The 17,001-nt window shown below is 42.8% G+C and overlaps 2 protein-coding genes across 8 annotated transcripts; both read right to left on the bottom strand.

Moving 5' to 3' along the window:
* Positions 1 to 4,319: 4,319 nt before the first annotated feature.
* Positions 4,320 to 7,986, bottom strand: LOC139557278 (ADP-ribosylation factor-like protein 8A). Its single transcript, XM_071371865.1, has 7 exons — positions 7,523 to 7,986; positions 6,879 to 6,959; positions 6,574 to 6,647; positions 6,356 to 6,449; positions 6,025 to 6,092; positions 5,863 to 5,933; positions 4,320 to 5,775 (listed from the first exon to the last, which is right to left on the bottom strand). Exons 1-7 carry the CDS (start codon positions 7,643 to 7,645, stop codon positions 5,720 to 5,722), a joined length of 567 nt encoding a protein of 188 aa, XP_071227966.1. The 5' UTR covers positions 7,646 to 7,986; the 3' UTR covers positions 4,320 to 5,719.
* A 238-nt stretch (positions 7,987 to 8,224) lies between these two features.
* LOC139557277 (tyrosine-protein phosphatase non-receptor type 7-like) lies at positions 8,225 to 15,262 on the bottom strand. 7 transcript variants are annotated; one of them, XM_071371862.1, is made up of 12 exons: positions 15,053 to 15,234; positions 14,073 to 14,170; positions 13,882 to 13,942; positions 11,799 to 11,970; positions 11,512 to 11,701; positions 11,335 to 11,440; positions 11,156 to 11,241; positions 10,193 to 10,330; positions 9,967 to 10,077; positions 9,650 to 9,807; positions 9,111 to 9,224; positions 8,225 to 8,603 (listed from the first exon to the last, which is right to left on the bottom strand). In XM_071371862.1, the coding sequence occupies exons 4-12, from the start codon at positions 11,906 to 11,908 to the stop codon at positions 8,435 to 8,437; spliced, it is 1,182 nt and encodes a 393-aa protein (XP_071227963.1). In that variant the 5' UTR covers positions 11,909 to 11,970; positions 13,882 to 13,942; positions 14,073 to 14,170; positions 15,053 to 15,234; the 3' UTR covers positions 8,225 to 8,434. The 7 variants fall into 7 exon arrangements, with proteins under 7 accessions (XP_071227963.1, XP_071227958.1, XP_071227960.1 ...); XM_071371857.1 differs by lacking the exons at positions 13,882 to 13,942; positions 14,073 to 14,170 and adding an exon at positions 14,889 to 14,959 and having other exon boundaries at positions 15,053 to 15,236; XM_071371859.1 differs by lacking the exons at positions 13,882 to 13,942; positions 14,073 to 14,170 and adding an exon at positions 14,889 to 14,959 and having other exon boundaries at positions 11,335 to 11,416; positions 15,053 to 15,235.
* Positions 15,263 to 17,001: the final 1,739 nt, after the last annotated feature.

The following is a 17,001-nucleotide window of genomic DNA, read 5'->3' as shown; positions in this document are numbered from 1 at the left end:
AATAACACACCCTGGCAGTTCCAGAAAATAGGTCCATTTACATTTCTGCACACTTGTCTTTGGTGTTCCACAAATATAATACCAATGATTTCTCCACAATGACTTCTTGCTTAACATTTCATGTTTTCAGTAATCTGACAATGCAGGGGAAAACTGAAATAGTTTCATAAAGCATTCAGTCATGTACTTTTCAATCAAATGAGCCAAGATCTCTGCTTTGTACATGTGCATATGATCTGATCTATGTTGATACCTTCTATCCTATTTCTGCTTGTGATGCCAGCTCGCTATGTCATCATGTACATTCAACTTTTCATCCTGGATGACTCATTCTATTTATTCACCTGTTGTAGTGCTTCATAAACCGTCCCTCTCCCTCAGTCCTTGTATATTAGTGGACTGGCGTTGGATGTTGTGGCAGGGGCTGTCTGTTGATTTGTGTTGGTGGCTTCATTAAGGAAACAGAGAGGGGACTGTTAACTGTGCAGTCATTAGTGGCCAGGGGAGCTGAAGAGCTCTGTGCTCACTGCTAATGAGGCTCCAGCACCTCTCTCTCTCTCTCTCTCTCTCTCTCTCTCTCTCACACACACACACACAGTCATCTGCCCAGGCACTGACAGCCTCTGAACAGGCTCCAAGACCCAGAGAGAGAAACTCTAAAGAGGTCAACCCCCCGAAAAAATACCCTCCTCTGTCTAACCCCTTCAATCAGTGCATATTTTAAGGAACCGGACTGTCTCTGTAGATTCCCACTGACTTCTAAGTCAATCACCATTGGTTATTGGTAGGCCCTATTGGCTTACAGGTGATCTTTTGATATGCTTTCCAATCAGGTTTTCTTGAGTTTCATTGTGGTGGTGATCTCTGATTGAACCTAGCCTATCCATCAGAAAATGATCATGTCACCAAGCCCTAATATAGCCATTACTGAGGTGGCAATTGAGAAAGAGAAATTCAACTTTGACCTTTGTTGCAAAAATAGAGCAGGTAACGTTGCTATTTTGACCAGGCTGCTGCATGCAGACTATGATTATGCTTTTTCATAATGACAATGACAAGTTGATGTCGGAGAGCAACAATACAATTACCATGATTTAATATGTGCCAAAGCAGGTAAGATGATAGGGGACATTTAAACTGAGTTGGCAAGACTTTTAAACATATCACCACAATCATGACTAGCTCGGTTGGCAGAAATAAACATACAGGCTTTGTTGCCGGCAATACCTTTCAGATATAAAAAAACGTTGGCGGCATGCTAAAGTTGGTAACAAAATGTCTTGGTTTAAAAGGTGTATATGAGAGAGCTTGATTGTTTTCAGACTGTGAATGGCTCTCATGGCTGTCTCAGACACTCTCCGTGTGAATGTGTGACTGCATGTGAATGTTTTTTGTATGGTGAGAGGCAATTCTGTATGTATGCCTGTGTCATTGAGTGAGAGAGGAGAGAGAGTGTGTCTCGCTCTCATGCTGCATGTCCTCTTTGGGTTGGCTCAGTGAACGCAGACTAATATGCCCTGAATGTCCCCACTTATGAACACAGAGCTGCCTCACCTCCCCCTGATGCGGGAACAGTGTTTGTTTTGTTCTGTGGGAATACTGACGAGGGTGGGGGGGAGCTCTCAGAACCATTCACCCCTGTTGTCATGGCAGAGGCCTGACAGAGAGCCTTGGCCCTTCCCGAGAAACACAAACTCATCTGAATCAGAGAGATTGGCGTAGATCCTGAGCACGAACGGCCACACACACACACACACCGGCCCGCTCCGGACCCCAGGCTTCTATAGCCACCGGACCACCTTGTTCTTTCTGGACAGGAAGTCCTGGTCAGCCTCATTATAGTGTGCTGTGATGCCAAGGAGAGACAAAAACAGAACTTGTCACAACTCGTTTGTATTCATGGCCAATGGTGGTTAAACCCAGAGGAGAGTAGAGAGGGAAGTAACTTATTTTCAGCTTTAGTCTGGCCATTCTGAGATCACCACTTCCATAGCACCTCTCTGGTACCCACAATTACTCCCCTCTTTGGGGTCTGGGTGATTGGGAAGCCCTCCAAAACACCTCAATCCAACTTATTTGGATTGAGGTGAGATTTGCCATACACAAAGGCTTCACACACTTGTTGAAAATCAGTTCTGCGAAAGGGAGTGAGAAAGATTGTGTTGTGGGGGTTGAAAGAAATCCCCTTAATTGTGTCGTGTAAGCACGTTAGAGCCTACCTGCTGTGACCTTGCACGTTAGAGCCTACCTGCTGTTTTAGGTGTAGAGTTCTTAGTTTACAAATCCCTCTTCCATACCAGCGTTTGACTAAATCTAAAATGGCAATTTTTGCATAGTTAAATACACAGAGAAAAAGTACACAGTAACAACAGATCTCTAAAATCTATTATTTGAAAGTAAAAGTTCCAGTCAGTGGTATTAGTTTCCCACAGGGCAGCATTGTGTGCAACAGACAGAACAATATGATGCAACATAGTAGCCTGCTCACCATGCTGCTAGGCTAAATACTGCAGAAGTGGATCATCTCAGTGACAGCCCTGAGGTCATTAACCATGAATCCTGCCAAACGTCCTTTCTAATGCACAACCTTCTATCATTAGAAAATGTCCCTCAGAATACTCATTATAACGCTATAGAAACCAGATCTGAAGTGGTTTAAACCACACACATACAAATGTAGACCATGTATGCGTTCAGACTAGTTTTGAGGGTTTGACTGCCTTAGTCTACTCTTAATCACCCAGAAAGGACCTGTGACTGGGAAACTACTGCCCCCTGCTGTTCACAAGATTTGCTTAATGTAGGTAGGCTTGGATCTTCCCTTGAGGAAGTCCTTTACACACACACACACATACATACATATAAACTCAGCAAAAAAAGAAACGTCCTCTCACTGTCAACTGCGTTTATTTTCAGCAAACTTAACATGTGTAAATATTTGTATGAACGTAACAAGATTCAACAACTGAGACATAAACTGAACAAGTTCCAAAGACATGTGACTAACAGAAATGGAATAATGTGTCCCTGAACAAAGGGGGGGTCAAAATCAAAAGTAACAATCGGTATCTGCATTAAGCTGCATTAGTACTGCATTAAGTACTGCAGTGCATCTCCTCCTCATGGACTGCACCAGATGTGCCAGTTCTTGCTGTGAGATGTTACCCCACTCTTCCACCAAGGCACTTGCAAGTTCCCAGACCATTCTGGGGGGAATGGCCCTAGCCCTCACCCTCCGATCCAACAGGTCCCAGACGTGCTCAATGGGATTGAGATCCGGGCTCTTCGCTGACCATGGCAGAACACTGACATTCCTTTCTTGCAGGAAATCATGCACAGAATGAGCAGTATGGCTGGTGGCATTGTCATGCTGGAGGGTCATGTCAGGATGAGCCTGCAGGAAGGGTACCACATGAGGGAGGAGGATGTCTTCCCTGTAACGCACAGCGTTGAAATTGCCTGCAATGACAACAAGCTAAGTCCGATGATGCTGTGACACACCGCCCCAAATCATGACGGACCCTCCACCTCCAAATCGATCCCGCTCCAGAGTACAGGCCTCGGTGTAACGCCCATTCCTTTGACGATAAACGCGAATCCGACCATCACCCCCGGTGAGACAAAACCGCGACTCATTTAGTGAAGAGCACTGTTTTAGGCGTGCGTCTCACAGTACGGACATTGCAATTAATTGCCCTGGTCACATCTGCAGTCCTCATGCCCCCTTGCAGCATGCCTAGGGCATGTTCACACAGATGAGCAGGGACCCTGGGCATCTTTCTTTTGGTGTTTTTCAGAGTCAGCAGACTCTGAAAGTAGAAAAGCCTCTTTAGTGTCCTAAGTTTTCATAACTGACCTTAATTGCCTACCGTCTGTAAGCTGTTAGTGTCTTAATGACCGTTCCACAGGTGCATGTTAATTAATTGCTTACGGTTCATTGAACACGCATGGGAAACAGTGTTAAAACCCTTTACAATGAAGATCTGTGATAATTTACGAATTATCTTTGAAAGACAGGGTCCTGAAAAAGGGACGTTTCTTTTTTTTTTTATATATAGTTTATATATAGTAAGAGGTAAAAGTTGGCGGTGTCACTGCTATTTTCCTCATTGACTGAAGTGACAACCTTTTCCTCATGTTGTGACGAGTGCCGTGGCATGGACCTTTACTGAGAACTTTCTCCCACATTGACTCCTTCATACACATGAAACAAACAGACAACATCACAGGTAAAGCACCAACCATCATCCCAACAACCCAAAGCTAGTGAGATTCTGTTGTTCAGCAACAATAACCATATGAATTCTGCAGACCATGTATAAAGTTGTTTTCACCATTGTTTTTAGTTAGTATCATACAGTCATCAACTTAATTGAAACAATGTACAAACAGGTTAAAACAGATACAGTATTTACTATTATTTGCCATAAAAAATAACCATTTATAGTTAATTCTCAAAGGTCCCACAAATACTTATGCCCAAGCATGCAAACAAATAAGTAAAGATATTTTGCTGCGGTTGTCAATAATCAAAAATGACTTAGGTAATTTTGGCAATGTAGGAAGCAGAATAATTCATAGACATGTATGTTTAGTTTATACAAAATTAGATAGAAGCCTTCATCGTTAGCTCATATGGCTGGCACCTGTAGAATCTCAATTTATCTAGTGGACTTCTTTATCAACAGTCACAGAATAACAGATTTTACATTTTATAATGGGTTATTCATGACTCGTGATGAGACAAAAACTGGCCGAGCAGTATCTGTACATTACTGGGTAGAAATGAGCTATTACATAAATTAATGGTAAGAAAGGGGAAAGAATATGCAAAAATCAATAAATATATATTTTGTTTCTACACCATGTGTTGCAGATAATGCTTGACCATAGACATGGCCTATGAAAATGTAAAACGGCCAGGATGCTTAGTTTAAAGAAACCCTGTCTGCTGTTTCTAAAGTAACAGAAGGGTGTCAATGCAACAAACAGAGATGACCACATATAACGCAAATGTATATATAGATATATATTGACAATAGAGATTACATCAAGGGTACTCTTTAACAACACCTACCATTAGCCTTTAAAAAAATGAGAAACGGAGATACTTGTACACACTCCAAGTATTTGAATCAAATGGTGTAATGATCCCCCTTCAAAAAAGGTACATACATGTACAGTACCATTTCAGTTGGGCACCGTCATTGGGAAGTGATAAGACTATGGTCTGAGACTTATATTGTTTGAGATTTGATATCAGCGTTCTAAACTTGACTTTGGGGCTGTAAATTGATGCAGTGTTCAGACTCCATAGTCTTTTCTACCTATTGGGATCAGAGGTTACGTACAGTACAGTACTCCGCCCTGTCTCCGGATCAGTTGAATATAAACCTCAACAGAGATGATGAAGTATGAAATATGAACACAATTATATATTTTTTCTTTTTCAGGGCAGCTAAGTACCACTTTATCCATCAGAGGTCATATGTCACTACAATAATTATTATATTACAAAAAAGAAAATTAACAGTGCAAGTAAAAACGTTTCCAGGCTCTCTTCAGGAGAGTGGAATCAGGCAAGGAGTCTTGGCAAGAGAGGGCCATCCAAAGAAAATAGGGGGAGAATGGACAAGCTTGGGAGGATAGAGGACAGGGTGTAAGGGACCTGTGCAGGCCTGTGGGGCGGTCTCAGGGCTGTGACCGTGAGATGAGGTTCTCATGAAGTGCTCCGCTTGGTTCTGGAGTGCTGGATCAGCCACTGTAGTGTTATATCTGGAGGTAAAATAACAGAAGTTTAAAATGCCATGAAAAAAATAAGAAAACTGGAAATAATAAGTCATAAAGTCGTCAGATACTGACCAATGTTGTCCTTTTCCTTGCAAGAGATAGAGTAACAGCAGATTTCTCTGTCCTGGATGGCTGAGAGGTTCCTGTGGATCACAGAAGAGCCATGAGTATCACTCATTCTCACCCCCCCCCCCCCCCCCCACACACACACACACACACACAGCTGGTGCTTACATCCTCTCAATCAGCTCTTTCTCATCAAGCGACCCAGGAAGATCTCTCTTGTTCCCCAAGACAAGAACCTGTGAGGGGGAAACAATATGGAGAGTTGGACAAAGTCAAAGTAATATGAATATAGGCCATTTAGCAGATGCTTTTATCCAAAGCTACTTAGTCATGAGTGCATACATGTCACGTATGGGTGGTCCCAGGAATCCAACCCACTATCCTGCATTGCAAGCGCCATGCTCTACCAACTGAGCTAGAGGACCACAACGAGGAAATTGAAGCAATTAGGCCTACTACTGTAGCTATTAGATTAGCAAGCTCTGTATGGGGTACTCACAGGAATACCCTGGAGCTGGGGCTTGTCCAACAAGTTGTGTAGTTCATTCTTAGAGGCCTCGATTTTCTCTGGGTCTGCTGCATCAACCATGTACCTTTAAAATTATATGGTTTCAAAAAGGTTGAATAAATATCCTTATTTGAAATGGGCGACCAATATAATTGACCACCCCCACCACAAGGGGTAGGGGGCATGACTGAGTCAATGCTGTTACTCACACAATGGCACTGACTCCTCGGCAGTATCGCTCCCACATACTCCTGAATCGAGGCTGACCGCCGATATCCCACAGCTAGAAAAGCAAGGGATCAAAACATCAATACAGCCTTGATACTGTGAAGCTATTCAGTTTAGAACCTTTCACAGTTAATACAATAGCTTCAGTGAGTCACAGTCAATCTAAGAGCCCATCCAAGATCCCCCTAAATACTTAACTCTCCTCTTGCTGGAGCAACCAAGTGATGAATAAAGTATGACCATTAAGTGGCCTGACCCCTGTCCTCTGACCTGGCAGAGTACTGACCTTAATGGTGACGTTTCCCTTGGTGATTTTCCTCATGTTGAAGCCCACTGTGGGAATCATGTCTTCACTGAACTGGCCTGACTGCAAGGGGTTAAGAATAGAGATGAGTTACAGATTAAGTTATATTAAATCATCTGGCAAGTACTGTTTGTAATATTCCTAGGACTTAAATTGTGAAATACGCTCATAAAACTGACCCTAGTCATTTCATAAAAGGGACTTAAGAAATACGATTGAATGCACTGTGCACAAGTGAACTGTCAGAACATACACGTGTGTGATGGGGGATGATGATAGGCGAGTATTGTCCGTTTCCATGGGTCACGGTGTGGTGGCACTACTCCATGCCTCATGTGCATGCTGTCGTTAAGCTAACAGAGCTAGCTAGGTCATCATCGGCGCCCGTACATGTCAGCAACGACACACGTTAGCTTCCTCGCTAAAGCCGATATTTATAATATGTCATCGAGACGTAGCTAGCTAACGTTATATAAAATGGATATAACAACAGAAGCAAGCTAACGTTATCTAACTGCTGAGCTAGCAAGCGCTTGCATTGGTGGAGCACGAGCAGACATCTCGATCTGTTCAACAACAAGGACACATCAGCAGATCAAAAGACAATAATAAATGATTGACCGTACCGCAATCACGTTCACGAAGGTTGTCTTTCCCGAATACTGTAGTCCCACCAAAGTCAACTCCATCTCCTCCTTCCAAAATAGTGCTTTAAACCAGTCAAGGAGCTTGTTGATCAATGCGATCATTTTGGGAGCGTTGTGATAGCACTGCTACTACTGGGAAAGGGGGCTTGCTAGCCAGCTAGCTAACGTTAGTTACAAGTTCCCTAGCTAGCGCTATCTAGCTTGCAGTGACAACACAGTAACGTTACTACATACAGAACGAATAGCGTGCCTATAATGAATACTCGCTAAATAATCTGTTTTGCGCGCACGTGTTGGCTATATTATTTGAGGTATTTTTCAATTATCTGCCTTGTTTACTATGCCCCTTTCCTCCCTGTCTGTATTTTCCAATAAGGGTTGTCCTTCCTCATTGAGTGGGGTTTCAGAATCACGCAGTGAGAGGAGTGCTCGAAAAAGAGGGTACTCAGCGCAAATGAGGCTCTGGTTTCACGAGACTTGCCCTCTGCTGGAGAGAAGGAACATTACCGTAGCTCTTGTGTATTTATTTTCTGTTTTACATATCACCATGTATTGATCAATGATGAAATAAACCTGGAACTTGGAAAATAATAAAATAATAATACATGTATTTATCTACTATATGTATTTATTCTTCAGCATGTCAAGTGAACTGCAATTAGGTCTAATTAGAGCCAAGGACATTATGCATAATACTTGTTTTTATTATCATGGTAGCAAATATGGACAATATTAATACTAATGACTTTCAATAAAATTCAAACTGCATGGTGTGGTGAGTACCACATCACATGCCCATCAAAATGCCACAATCAATGTCACAGTCAAGAGGATGAGATGGCCACAGTGTGTGAGCAGAGTTCCAGGAGCTTATTCCCCCATGCGGAAATATCAAGTTTTAGCTGGGCTTTCTCTGTCACCGCATGTCCCCGTAGTTCTAATGGTCTGGATAGGGACAGGGCTCTCTGAGCCACTGTCTGTGTTCCCCAGCTGCCTACTGTATTGAGCCAGGGTGAGGTACAGGAACTGGTACTGCTCACTGGTCTGGATCATACCACCCCTAAAAACACAGAGGCGGAGAGAGTGAGGGAGCAGCATCCTTTAGGGCAGCATCCCCAAACTACACACTTTTTTTCAGAACTCAATATAAATATAAAATGCTGTGTTTGAACCAAGGTGCTCACTTGATAGTTTACATAATAAGTAACAGAGTTTGGTTTAAATTTGCTTGTCCCTTTAGTTTCAAGATTTAATGTCACATGCACAAGTACAGTGAAATGCCTTTCTTGCTAACTCAAAGCCCAACAATGCAATAGTCAATAACAGTGTATTACTAGAAATAAAGAAAAAACACGAGAAATAAGAATAATAAATATGAAATACGCAATTAAGTAAGTAAGCAAGCATACTGTATACAGGAAATATTTAAAACATTTGTTTCAATACCATATTTACATGTGCAGGGATAGTGGAGTGATGGAGGTAGACATGTATAGGGGTAAGGTGACTAGGCAACAGGTTACTACCAAAAGCAGGGCGGATGGCCAAAGTGTGTAGTGGCTAGTACCTGTCGAGGCGTAGCTTACAGACGATCCCAAGCACGTCAGCCTTACTAGTGTGTTGCAGCTGTAGGCATCCAATGCTGCTGGCGATGAAACAACCTGTTCTCCCAATCCCTGCACTGCAAGACAGAGCCCATGAGATCATGTCAAATAGAGATGTTACATTCAAACTTCTGTCATACAATGTATTTATACTTCAGTCTTTCTGATACAGTATCTGCCAGAAATTCACAGTCCACATGTACACTATACTGTATATCACAACACAAATGGAATTCCATAGCATTCACCTTTGCCGTCAGTAAGTGAATTCAAGCCATTCACCATAAATCATTTCGGAGCCTAATTCTGGCTGACATGGTATGTGAAGGGAGCCTCCCTAAGGTGTCATAACGTATAAATCCTCTTGAAGTGAGATCCGTTCAAGTAGCCTAGGGCTATTTTTCTTCTCAAGGACATTCTATCATATGTCACTGTTTGTTCTTTCACATGTATTATATTGATAGCTAATGAGAACCCGTGTTAAGGGGTGTGCTAGTGGGACCTGCAGTGGACGATGGTGGGTCCTGGGCTGGGTATGGACTGCCTGTGTTCATCCACATCCACCACCAGTCTGAGCAGGGGCCCAGTGCAGTCTGGGGTCTGGTGGTCTGGCCATGTGGAGTACCAGTAGTGTCTCACCTGCCTGTTCTCTGAGCCCACCTGTCAGACACATTGTTGTTAGTGAATTATTTGGTTCATTCATTCTTTCATTCATTCAATCATTCATTCAGAAGTTCGGAATTTTTAAAACTGGTTTAACCCAGCGCTTTGACTGGCATTACTTCACACTTTAGGGATGATAATAACCTACTATCTCACCTGTATAATCATATCTCGAATGGTGTAGCCATCACATTCTTTCACAATGGACACTCTGACCTCAAATCTGCCATAGCTGCCGTCCTTCTCTGGCCAGTAAAGCTCGCACTTCTGAAAAACAGGAAACACTTTTTGTATACTGTAGACGTAAACATCAATATGTCTGTCAACGGAAACCATTGATGAAAGCTATGGAGGTGGGATAAAATTGACATATCCCTGTCACCTCGTTCTTCTCCTTTAGCTTGGTGATCATGACAATGGTGGTGGATCCCTCCTGCCACACCATCTCCCAGAAGTCATGCACGGTGTTGAGCATGGGGCCCTGGGTGGCGATGTAGGCACTGGGTGCACTGTTGTAACCCTGCGTGGGAGACAGCAAGAGTTGAGGCTGTGTCGTTCGTTTCCACTTTGACTTCCTGTGGGTTTCCTTGGTTGACATGATACGCCCACGTAAACCAACCGTATCACTCTTTAAATCATTAAAGGGGCAAGCTACAGTTGCTGCATCCATTTTTGGACTGATAAATGAGTGATATGTAGGATTGATCTTTGAAGAATATAACTTATGAGCTTAGTTCAACTGTGGTACACTCTTAGAAAAAAGGGTCCAAAAGGGTTCTTCCGCTGTCCCCATAGGATAACCCTTTTTGGTTCCAGGTAGAACCCTTTTGGGTTCCATGTAGAACTCGCCGAGGAAAAGGTTATGCATGGAACCAAAAGTGTTCTACAGTACCCGGCACCAGAAATGGTTCTTCAAAGTGTTCTCCTATCGGGACAGCCGAAGAACCCTTTTAAGTTCTAGATAGCACCCAAAGTATACGCTTGTTTTACTCCAATGTTTGTAAACAAAGTAAATGTACACATACACTGTATAGCCTCAAAACTTGATTAAAACTATAATTTTTATCTCATGGATGGTCAGTACTTGCATCCATAGCTCTGTCTATGAATTGGAGAATGGTTACATTTCTCCAGCCCCATCCCTCAGCTTTTTTGCAAAACAGTGGTGGCGAATACGCTTTGTTATAGTTTCAACTGCTGATTGCCGCTTTAACATACACTGTGCAGTGTGTGTTCTTGACTTTCTCCTCACCTTTTGTATTACTCTTACTTTAAGTTCGCATGACACAGTTGTGTCAAAAATGTATAAATAAAGACAGTGGTTGTAATAATGCATGATTCTAACCTTTATGTAGTTTGCATTGATGTATCTCTCAGTATCACCCCCTTCCTCTGCTGCAGGGTTTCTCAGACACACACGGGTCTCGGGATCTGGTTAACATGATTATAGTGTTTACATTGCCTGGGTGCCAGTGTGTTTCAGCATTTATCAACTATTTCGTCACATATGACTTAGGCACTCACTTGGCAGTATGGTCTTGTATCTGTCTTTTAAAGCGCGTCCTGGAATGTCCAGCTCTGCAGGGTTGACGAAGTTTGGAGGAATCTTCTGTTGGAAAGAATGGACAGGCTAAGGGTACAAATTACACTTGATCCTACATGCAGTCAATCTCTGCACGTACAGTTACTGTAGATATTAACCTGGTACTCTGAGTTCAGCCTGCTGGTCTCGTCAGATGCCTCCTGCAGCTGAGAGGGGGTCAGAGGGCATGTTGAGGTCCTCAGCAGGTGGAGGAGGGTCTCTCTGGGGGTGGAGATGGAGCACAAGGGCTCCACCGCACCCAGGCTGAGACTGCTCACGTCCAGCACCAGGGACACATTGGAGCCCCGTCTGAGGATGTATGGAACCACAGAGAGGACAAAAGGTCAGGAACTCGGTTCAATAAATATAATGACAGTACTGTTTATTATCATGGATGTCTCTCTACCTCTCCTGGAGCTGGACTGGTTTGCGAGGAGCTGTGGCAGCAGGGCAGGGGAATGACTGTTCCTGGTCCACAGGTTGTGATGATGATGGGGATTCTACTGACTCATTCATGGTGGTGTGTGGAATGACTGGGAGGTTTAGAAGGATACCATACAACCATACTCTACTGACATCTGCTCAGAGGAGGAGGAGAGAAGGAGAGAGAAGAAGGAGAGAGAGAGAGAGAGAGAGAGAGAGAGAGAGAGAGAGAGAGAGAGAGAGAGAGAGAGAGAGAGAGAGAGAGAGAGAGAGAGAGAGAGAGAGAGAGAGAGAGAGAGAGAGAGAGAGAGAGAGAGAGAGAGAGAGAGAGAGAGAATAGTGAACTACATGTAGTTCAACTAGTAATTTAACTATATTTTGCATTAGCTTGGTGGTAGCTGAACTAAATTCGAATCTAGGTAGTCTTTTCAGTATAACTTTTTTTTGCCATGTAGTGTTGTAGCTACAGTAACTACTGGAAGTACACACTACTTTTTTTGGCTGAAGGAGCCAATCATTTCCAGCATCAGACCTGCCTAATGGTCACTTGAAATATTGTTTTCGTGTTTAATAGGCTAAAGTGATCTGTTCTTGCAATTTATAGTCTATGACAGGGATCATCAACTAGATTCAGCCACAGGCCGATTTTTGCCTGAGTGGGCTGGAACATAATTACTAATAATTTGTTGACCGCAAATTGACCCGCAAGAAGCCCAAACCGATATAATAATTGACTAAAATATAATAATTATGTCACATCTGCTCCTGCAACACCCTCTAATGCTCATCCTGTGTCGCCTTGATCTGCCGCCTCCCTCAGTGCTCTTTCCCTCTCTCTCTGTGTGTGTGTGTGTGTGTGTGTGTGTGTGTGTGTGTGTGTGTGTGTGTGTGTGTGTGTGTGTGTGTGTGTGTGTGTGTGTGTGTGTGTGTGTGTGTGTGTGTGTGTGTGTGTGTGTGTGTGTGTGATTGTGTGGGTGGAGACAGGTGTGCTGGAGTCAGAGCAGATCTCCACCAGCTGCAACCTGTTCCATAATCAAGACCTCTACTAATACTCAGCCCTGCCACTTCCACGCTGTCAGATCGTAATCTCTGCTTAGTCAGTCTATGTTGCTAGCCCTTTGTTACTATTCAGATCCAGTTATCCTGTTGTGCCTGTTTTCCTTGCCTGGCGCTGTTTTCCTCTCCGCTACAGTTCTGCTCACTCTGACTCTGGTCCCTGTCTCCAGTCCCACGTTTCGTCATCCTGCTACTCTGTCCTGGATTCCCCACTCTACTACTCCTTTCGATACCCCTCTGGACCTGCTTACCCTGTCTCAACCCCTCTCGCTCCAGCCTCAGCCTCCACACCTGGTTTCCAGCAACCCGCCCGAGCTTCCCCTGATCTCCCCCTTGTGTTTTAATAAATACCTTGGTTATTTTATCCCAGTCTCCTCATCTGAGTCTGCTCTTTTGTTCCCCTTTTCCACTCCACGTAAACAAATTTCAAACCTTGCTTACTTTTTTTTACTTGGGGGGCCCAAATAAAATTGCCCGCGGGCCGCCAGTTGGGGAACCCTGGTCTATGACATTTCAGATTTACATTTGATAATTTTTCACAAAGTAGTTTGGATGTAGTGAACTACTTTTTCACAGTAACTTTAGTAAAGTAACTGTATTTTTCGTAGGGGTAGCTCTAGTGTAGCTTAACTTCTGTCAGTGTGAAGTAATTGGTAGCTTGGTAAACTATCTTTTCAGAGTAGCTTCCCCAATACTAGAGAGGGATAGGGAGAGAGAGAGTATTAAAGACAGCTAGTGAATTGACCTGTTGACCTTAACTGCCCACCTCACTAATTCTGTGACCAACATACTCAGCCATGTTTTTTTCCCTTCTCTCTGTTCAACTAGTCTACCCAGACCTCAAAACGGGCATAAATCACACACAATTTTAACATCCAAAATCTCCATGGATCTTGTAATGAACTATTCTATTTTGATCACAACTGTATTGTAAGTTTATTGCTATATCACATTATTCCTTATTATACCAACACACCACAATAGCAATTCAATTCAGATGAAATATTTACCCTTATCAGCTCTTCTTGTCAAAAGTACAACAGCTAATGAAATATCTCACATCCCCTAAAACTGAGAAATGACATTCACAACACATGACACTCAGTAGAAAAACACCATTGACTAACAATTTCTGTTTCAGATCATCATTTCTTTCCCATCGCTTGTTGCCAAATTGACGCAAAACTGGATCTATCCATACCTGAATCCTGGGTTGCCGATGTGTCAGAATAATCCAAAGCCAAATTAAATATCTGCCGTTGACATGAACCAACCAGGGCAAGAAGAAACAAGTAATAACTGGAAAGTGAGAGAGAGAAACAGAAAGATAGAGAGAGGGGGAGAGAGAGATAGAGACAGTGAGAAATAGAGAGTGAGCAAGAACAGACGCGCAATCTTTTTGACACAGTGCCTCAGTATGTTAGTAGCTAGCCTCTTTGGCTTCAGGTGCATGTCTAAATGTGAGAGTGGCTGAAAAATCACTGAGAAGTTCCTGGAGGAAAGAGAGGCAGAGAGAATATTGTGAAGCTGAGCTGCTTTGGGAATAGGTGAATCAGTAGTCATTCCTCAATGACTCCAGGCTCAAGGCTGGCGCAAATGTGCATGTCAATAGCTGCCCATGATTTATTCATCATACTAACATTCTGTTTTGCATAAATGTTTGCACATAGTGTATTGGATTTGCTGATGAAGTCCTTGAAGCTGCATTGTATCAGACAAGTAAATTATGTTTAAAAAAAACAATAGACAGAGATATACTCTCAGATACATAAATAGCTTTAAAATTTGATTTGATTTCAGCTCAAAAGCGTTTTTAAGGAACTAAACACTTCAGTGACCATTGGAATACTAAATGATGAGGAGGTGATGTGGTCAATGATATGATTATTACTTATAGCACAACAAATAATACAGTAAGGAAGCTCAGAACATAACCGTAAGCTGTACTGCAATGATGGAAGAGCTGAAAGTATGCATCAGTTCATCTGTATGGGCTGACATACAGCATCAGACTGACCAGAGTCTTCCATGTTCTCGGCTAAAAGGTGACATTAACATGATGATGGGGGGAAACAATCTGTAGTCCACCTGCAACCAAACAGTACAGTATACTTAGGCCTTTACTCTGGCTTGTGATTGTCGCTATCGCACTGAATGAGAAAGGCCTGGAAGGTAACTCACCAGTGCAAGGGACTGCCAATCAAAGTTGGCCCTCAGAATCTCCTCTGTCCGTGAGTACTATGTGGCTGTGTGATGACCAGGGCCTCAGTCCAGATAAGCCATTACAGACACAGGCAGTCTTAACACTGGGCTCCTTGGCTTTAGGGAAGCTGATGAGAGCACTGTTTTGTTCGTTTACTTCTTCTACCTCTCCACGCTTCCTCTCTACTCACCCACTCACTCTCTCAGACTCTCAGTTCCACACGCACGCATGCGTGCGCACACACACAAACGCACACGCACACCACAGACACATGCACACCACAGACACACACACACACACACACACACACACACACACACACACACACACACACACACACACACACACACACACACACACACACACACACACACACACACACACACACACACACACACACATAGATAATCAAGGCTGATATTCACCCCTGCAGACTCAGTGCCACCGGCTTCTGTGTAACTTGGAAGGAGAGCGCACTAACCTCAAATCTGAATTTTAAGTTGACTATTATTTTCTCTAGAGCTACAACATGCAAACAATGGACCAGTATGCACAGTTACAGCAATACAACCATTGAGTGGATAATATGTCAAATGTGAGAGCCATATTGCAAGCATTTTATAATTTCATCACAGTGTCTTGACAGTGCAAAAGTGAATAACAGTCACTGTGGGCGAACTGCCAGATGTTGTTTATGAAACTGTAGTGGAAATGAGCATTGATGTGATGGAAACCGCTGGGCGACAAATTGAATAACAGTGTTATTTTAATTATTTCTTTAGCCTTTATTTATAAACAGGTAAGTCATTGAGAACACATTATCTTTCACAATAGCGATCTGATCTATAACAACAATGTTGATTTACAGTTTTTTCCAACTGCTTACACACAAAATCTTTTCATGTCACACGATTTTTGAAACCTCTCACTCAAAGTGCAAAACTACACACTAAATATCCAAAACCATAAGCTATTTCTCAGCCTTTGACTCAGTTGTCAATTGCATAAAACACTTTTTTCAAAACACTTCACACAATTCTCTACCTAAAACACAAAAATCTAACAGGAAGTGACTTGCTTTCCTTTTCCAAACCCAACCAATCAAAATGCTACACTTATTCACCAGGTCACACACACACTCCTCACATGTGCAAACACTAATAGCTTAACTGATCACTAACCAATCACTGCTTTACTGTAGTATAGGCCTATAAATAGGTCAAAGGTCAGATTACCTGTTTTGAACAATGGATGCCAACAATGGACAGAGAGCAAAAGGAGTAGAAGGGAGAGGAAGAGGAAGAGGAAGAAGACGACGAGGGCAAAGAAGAGAAGGAAGGAGAGCCATCTCTGATGAGATTAGGGCAACACTTGTTGATCATGTGATCAACCACGGTTTGACCACGGTTTAACCAACTTGAGTCGATTTACAGTGGTGTCCATAATTCGAACCTTCAGAAATGAGAACAGGTATGCAACTATCTAATGACTATTTTAGCATTACAGTAATGTACTGTAAAATACGTATGACTGCATAGTATTGCATAAACATTTGTAACTCTAAGCCATCCATTTACTGCACTGCATTGCATTGCATTCTTGAACGGTCAAGAATATGTGACATGACTTTGTAGAGGTATGTATGCAACACTACTTCCAGTACTTCAGACATACCATATTTACTCATCTGTATATCCTTTTGTCTGTTACAGAGAGTATTGGAGCTGGATGCCCATGTAATTCGCCATGAATTTATTTATGTGGATGAGGTTGGCTTCAACCTCACCAAAACCAGGCGCTGCGGAAGAAATGTAATAGGACAGAGTGCAATTACCAATGTCCCTGGACAACGTGGGGGTAATATAACTATGTGTGCTGCCATCACTCAAAACGGGGTCCTCCATCACAATGCCACACTGGGTCCGTG

Source organism: Salvelinus alpinus, chromosome 28 (assembly GCF_045679555.1).
Source record: "Salvelinus alpinus chromosome 28, SLU_Salpinus.1, whole genome shotgun sequence".
Taxonomy (NCBI): domain Eukaryota; kingdom Metazoa; phylum Chordata; class Actinopteri; order Salmoniformes; family Salmonidae; genus Salvelinus; species Salvelinus alpinus.
Note: the sequence above shows the minus strand (reverse complement) of the source record. Positions and strands in the feature narration are given on the sequence as shown.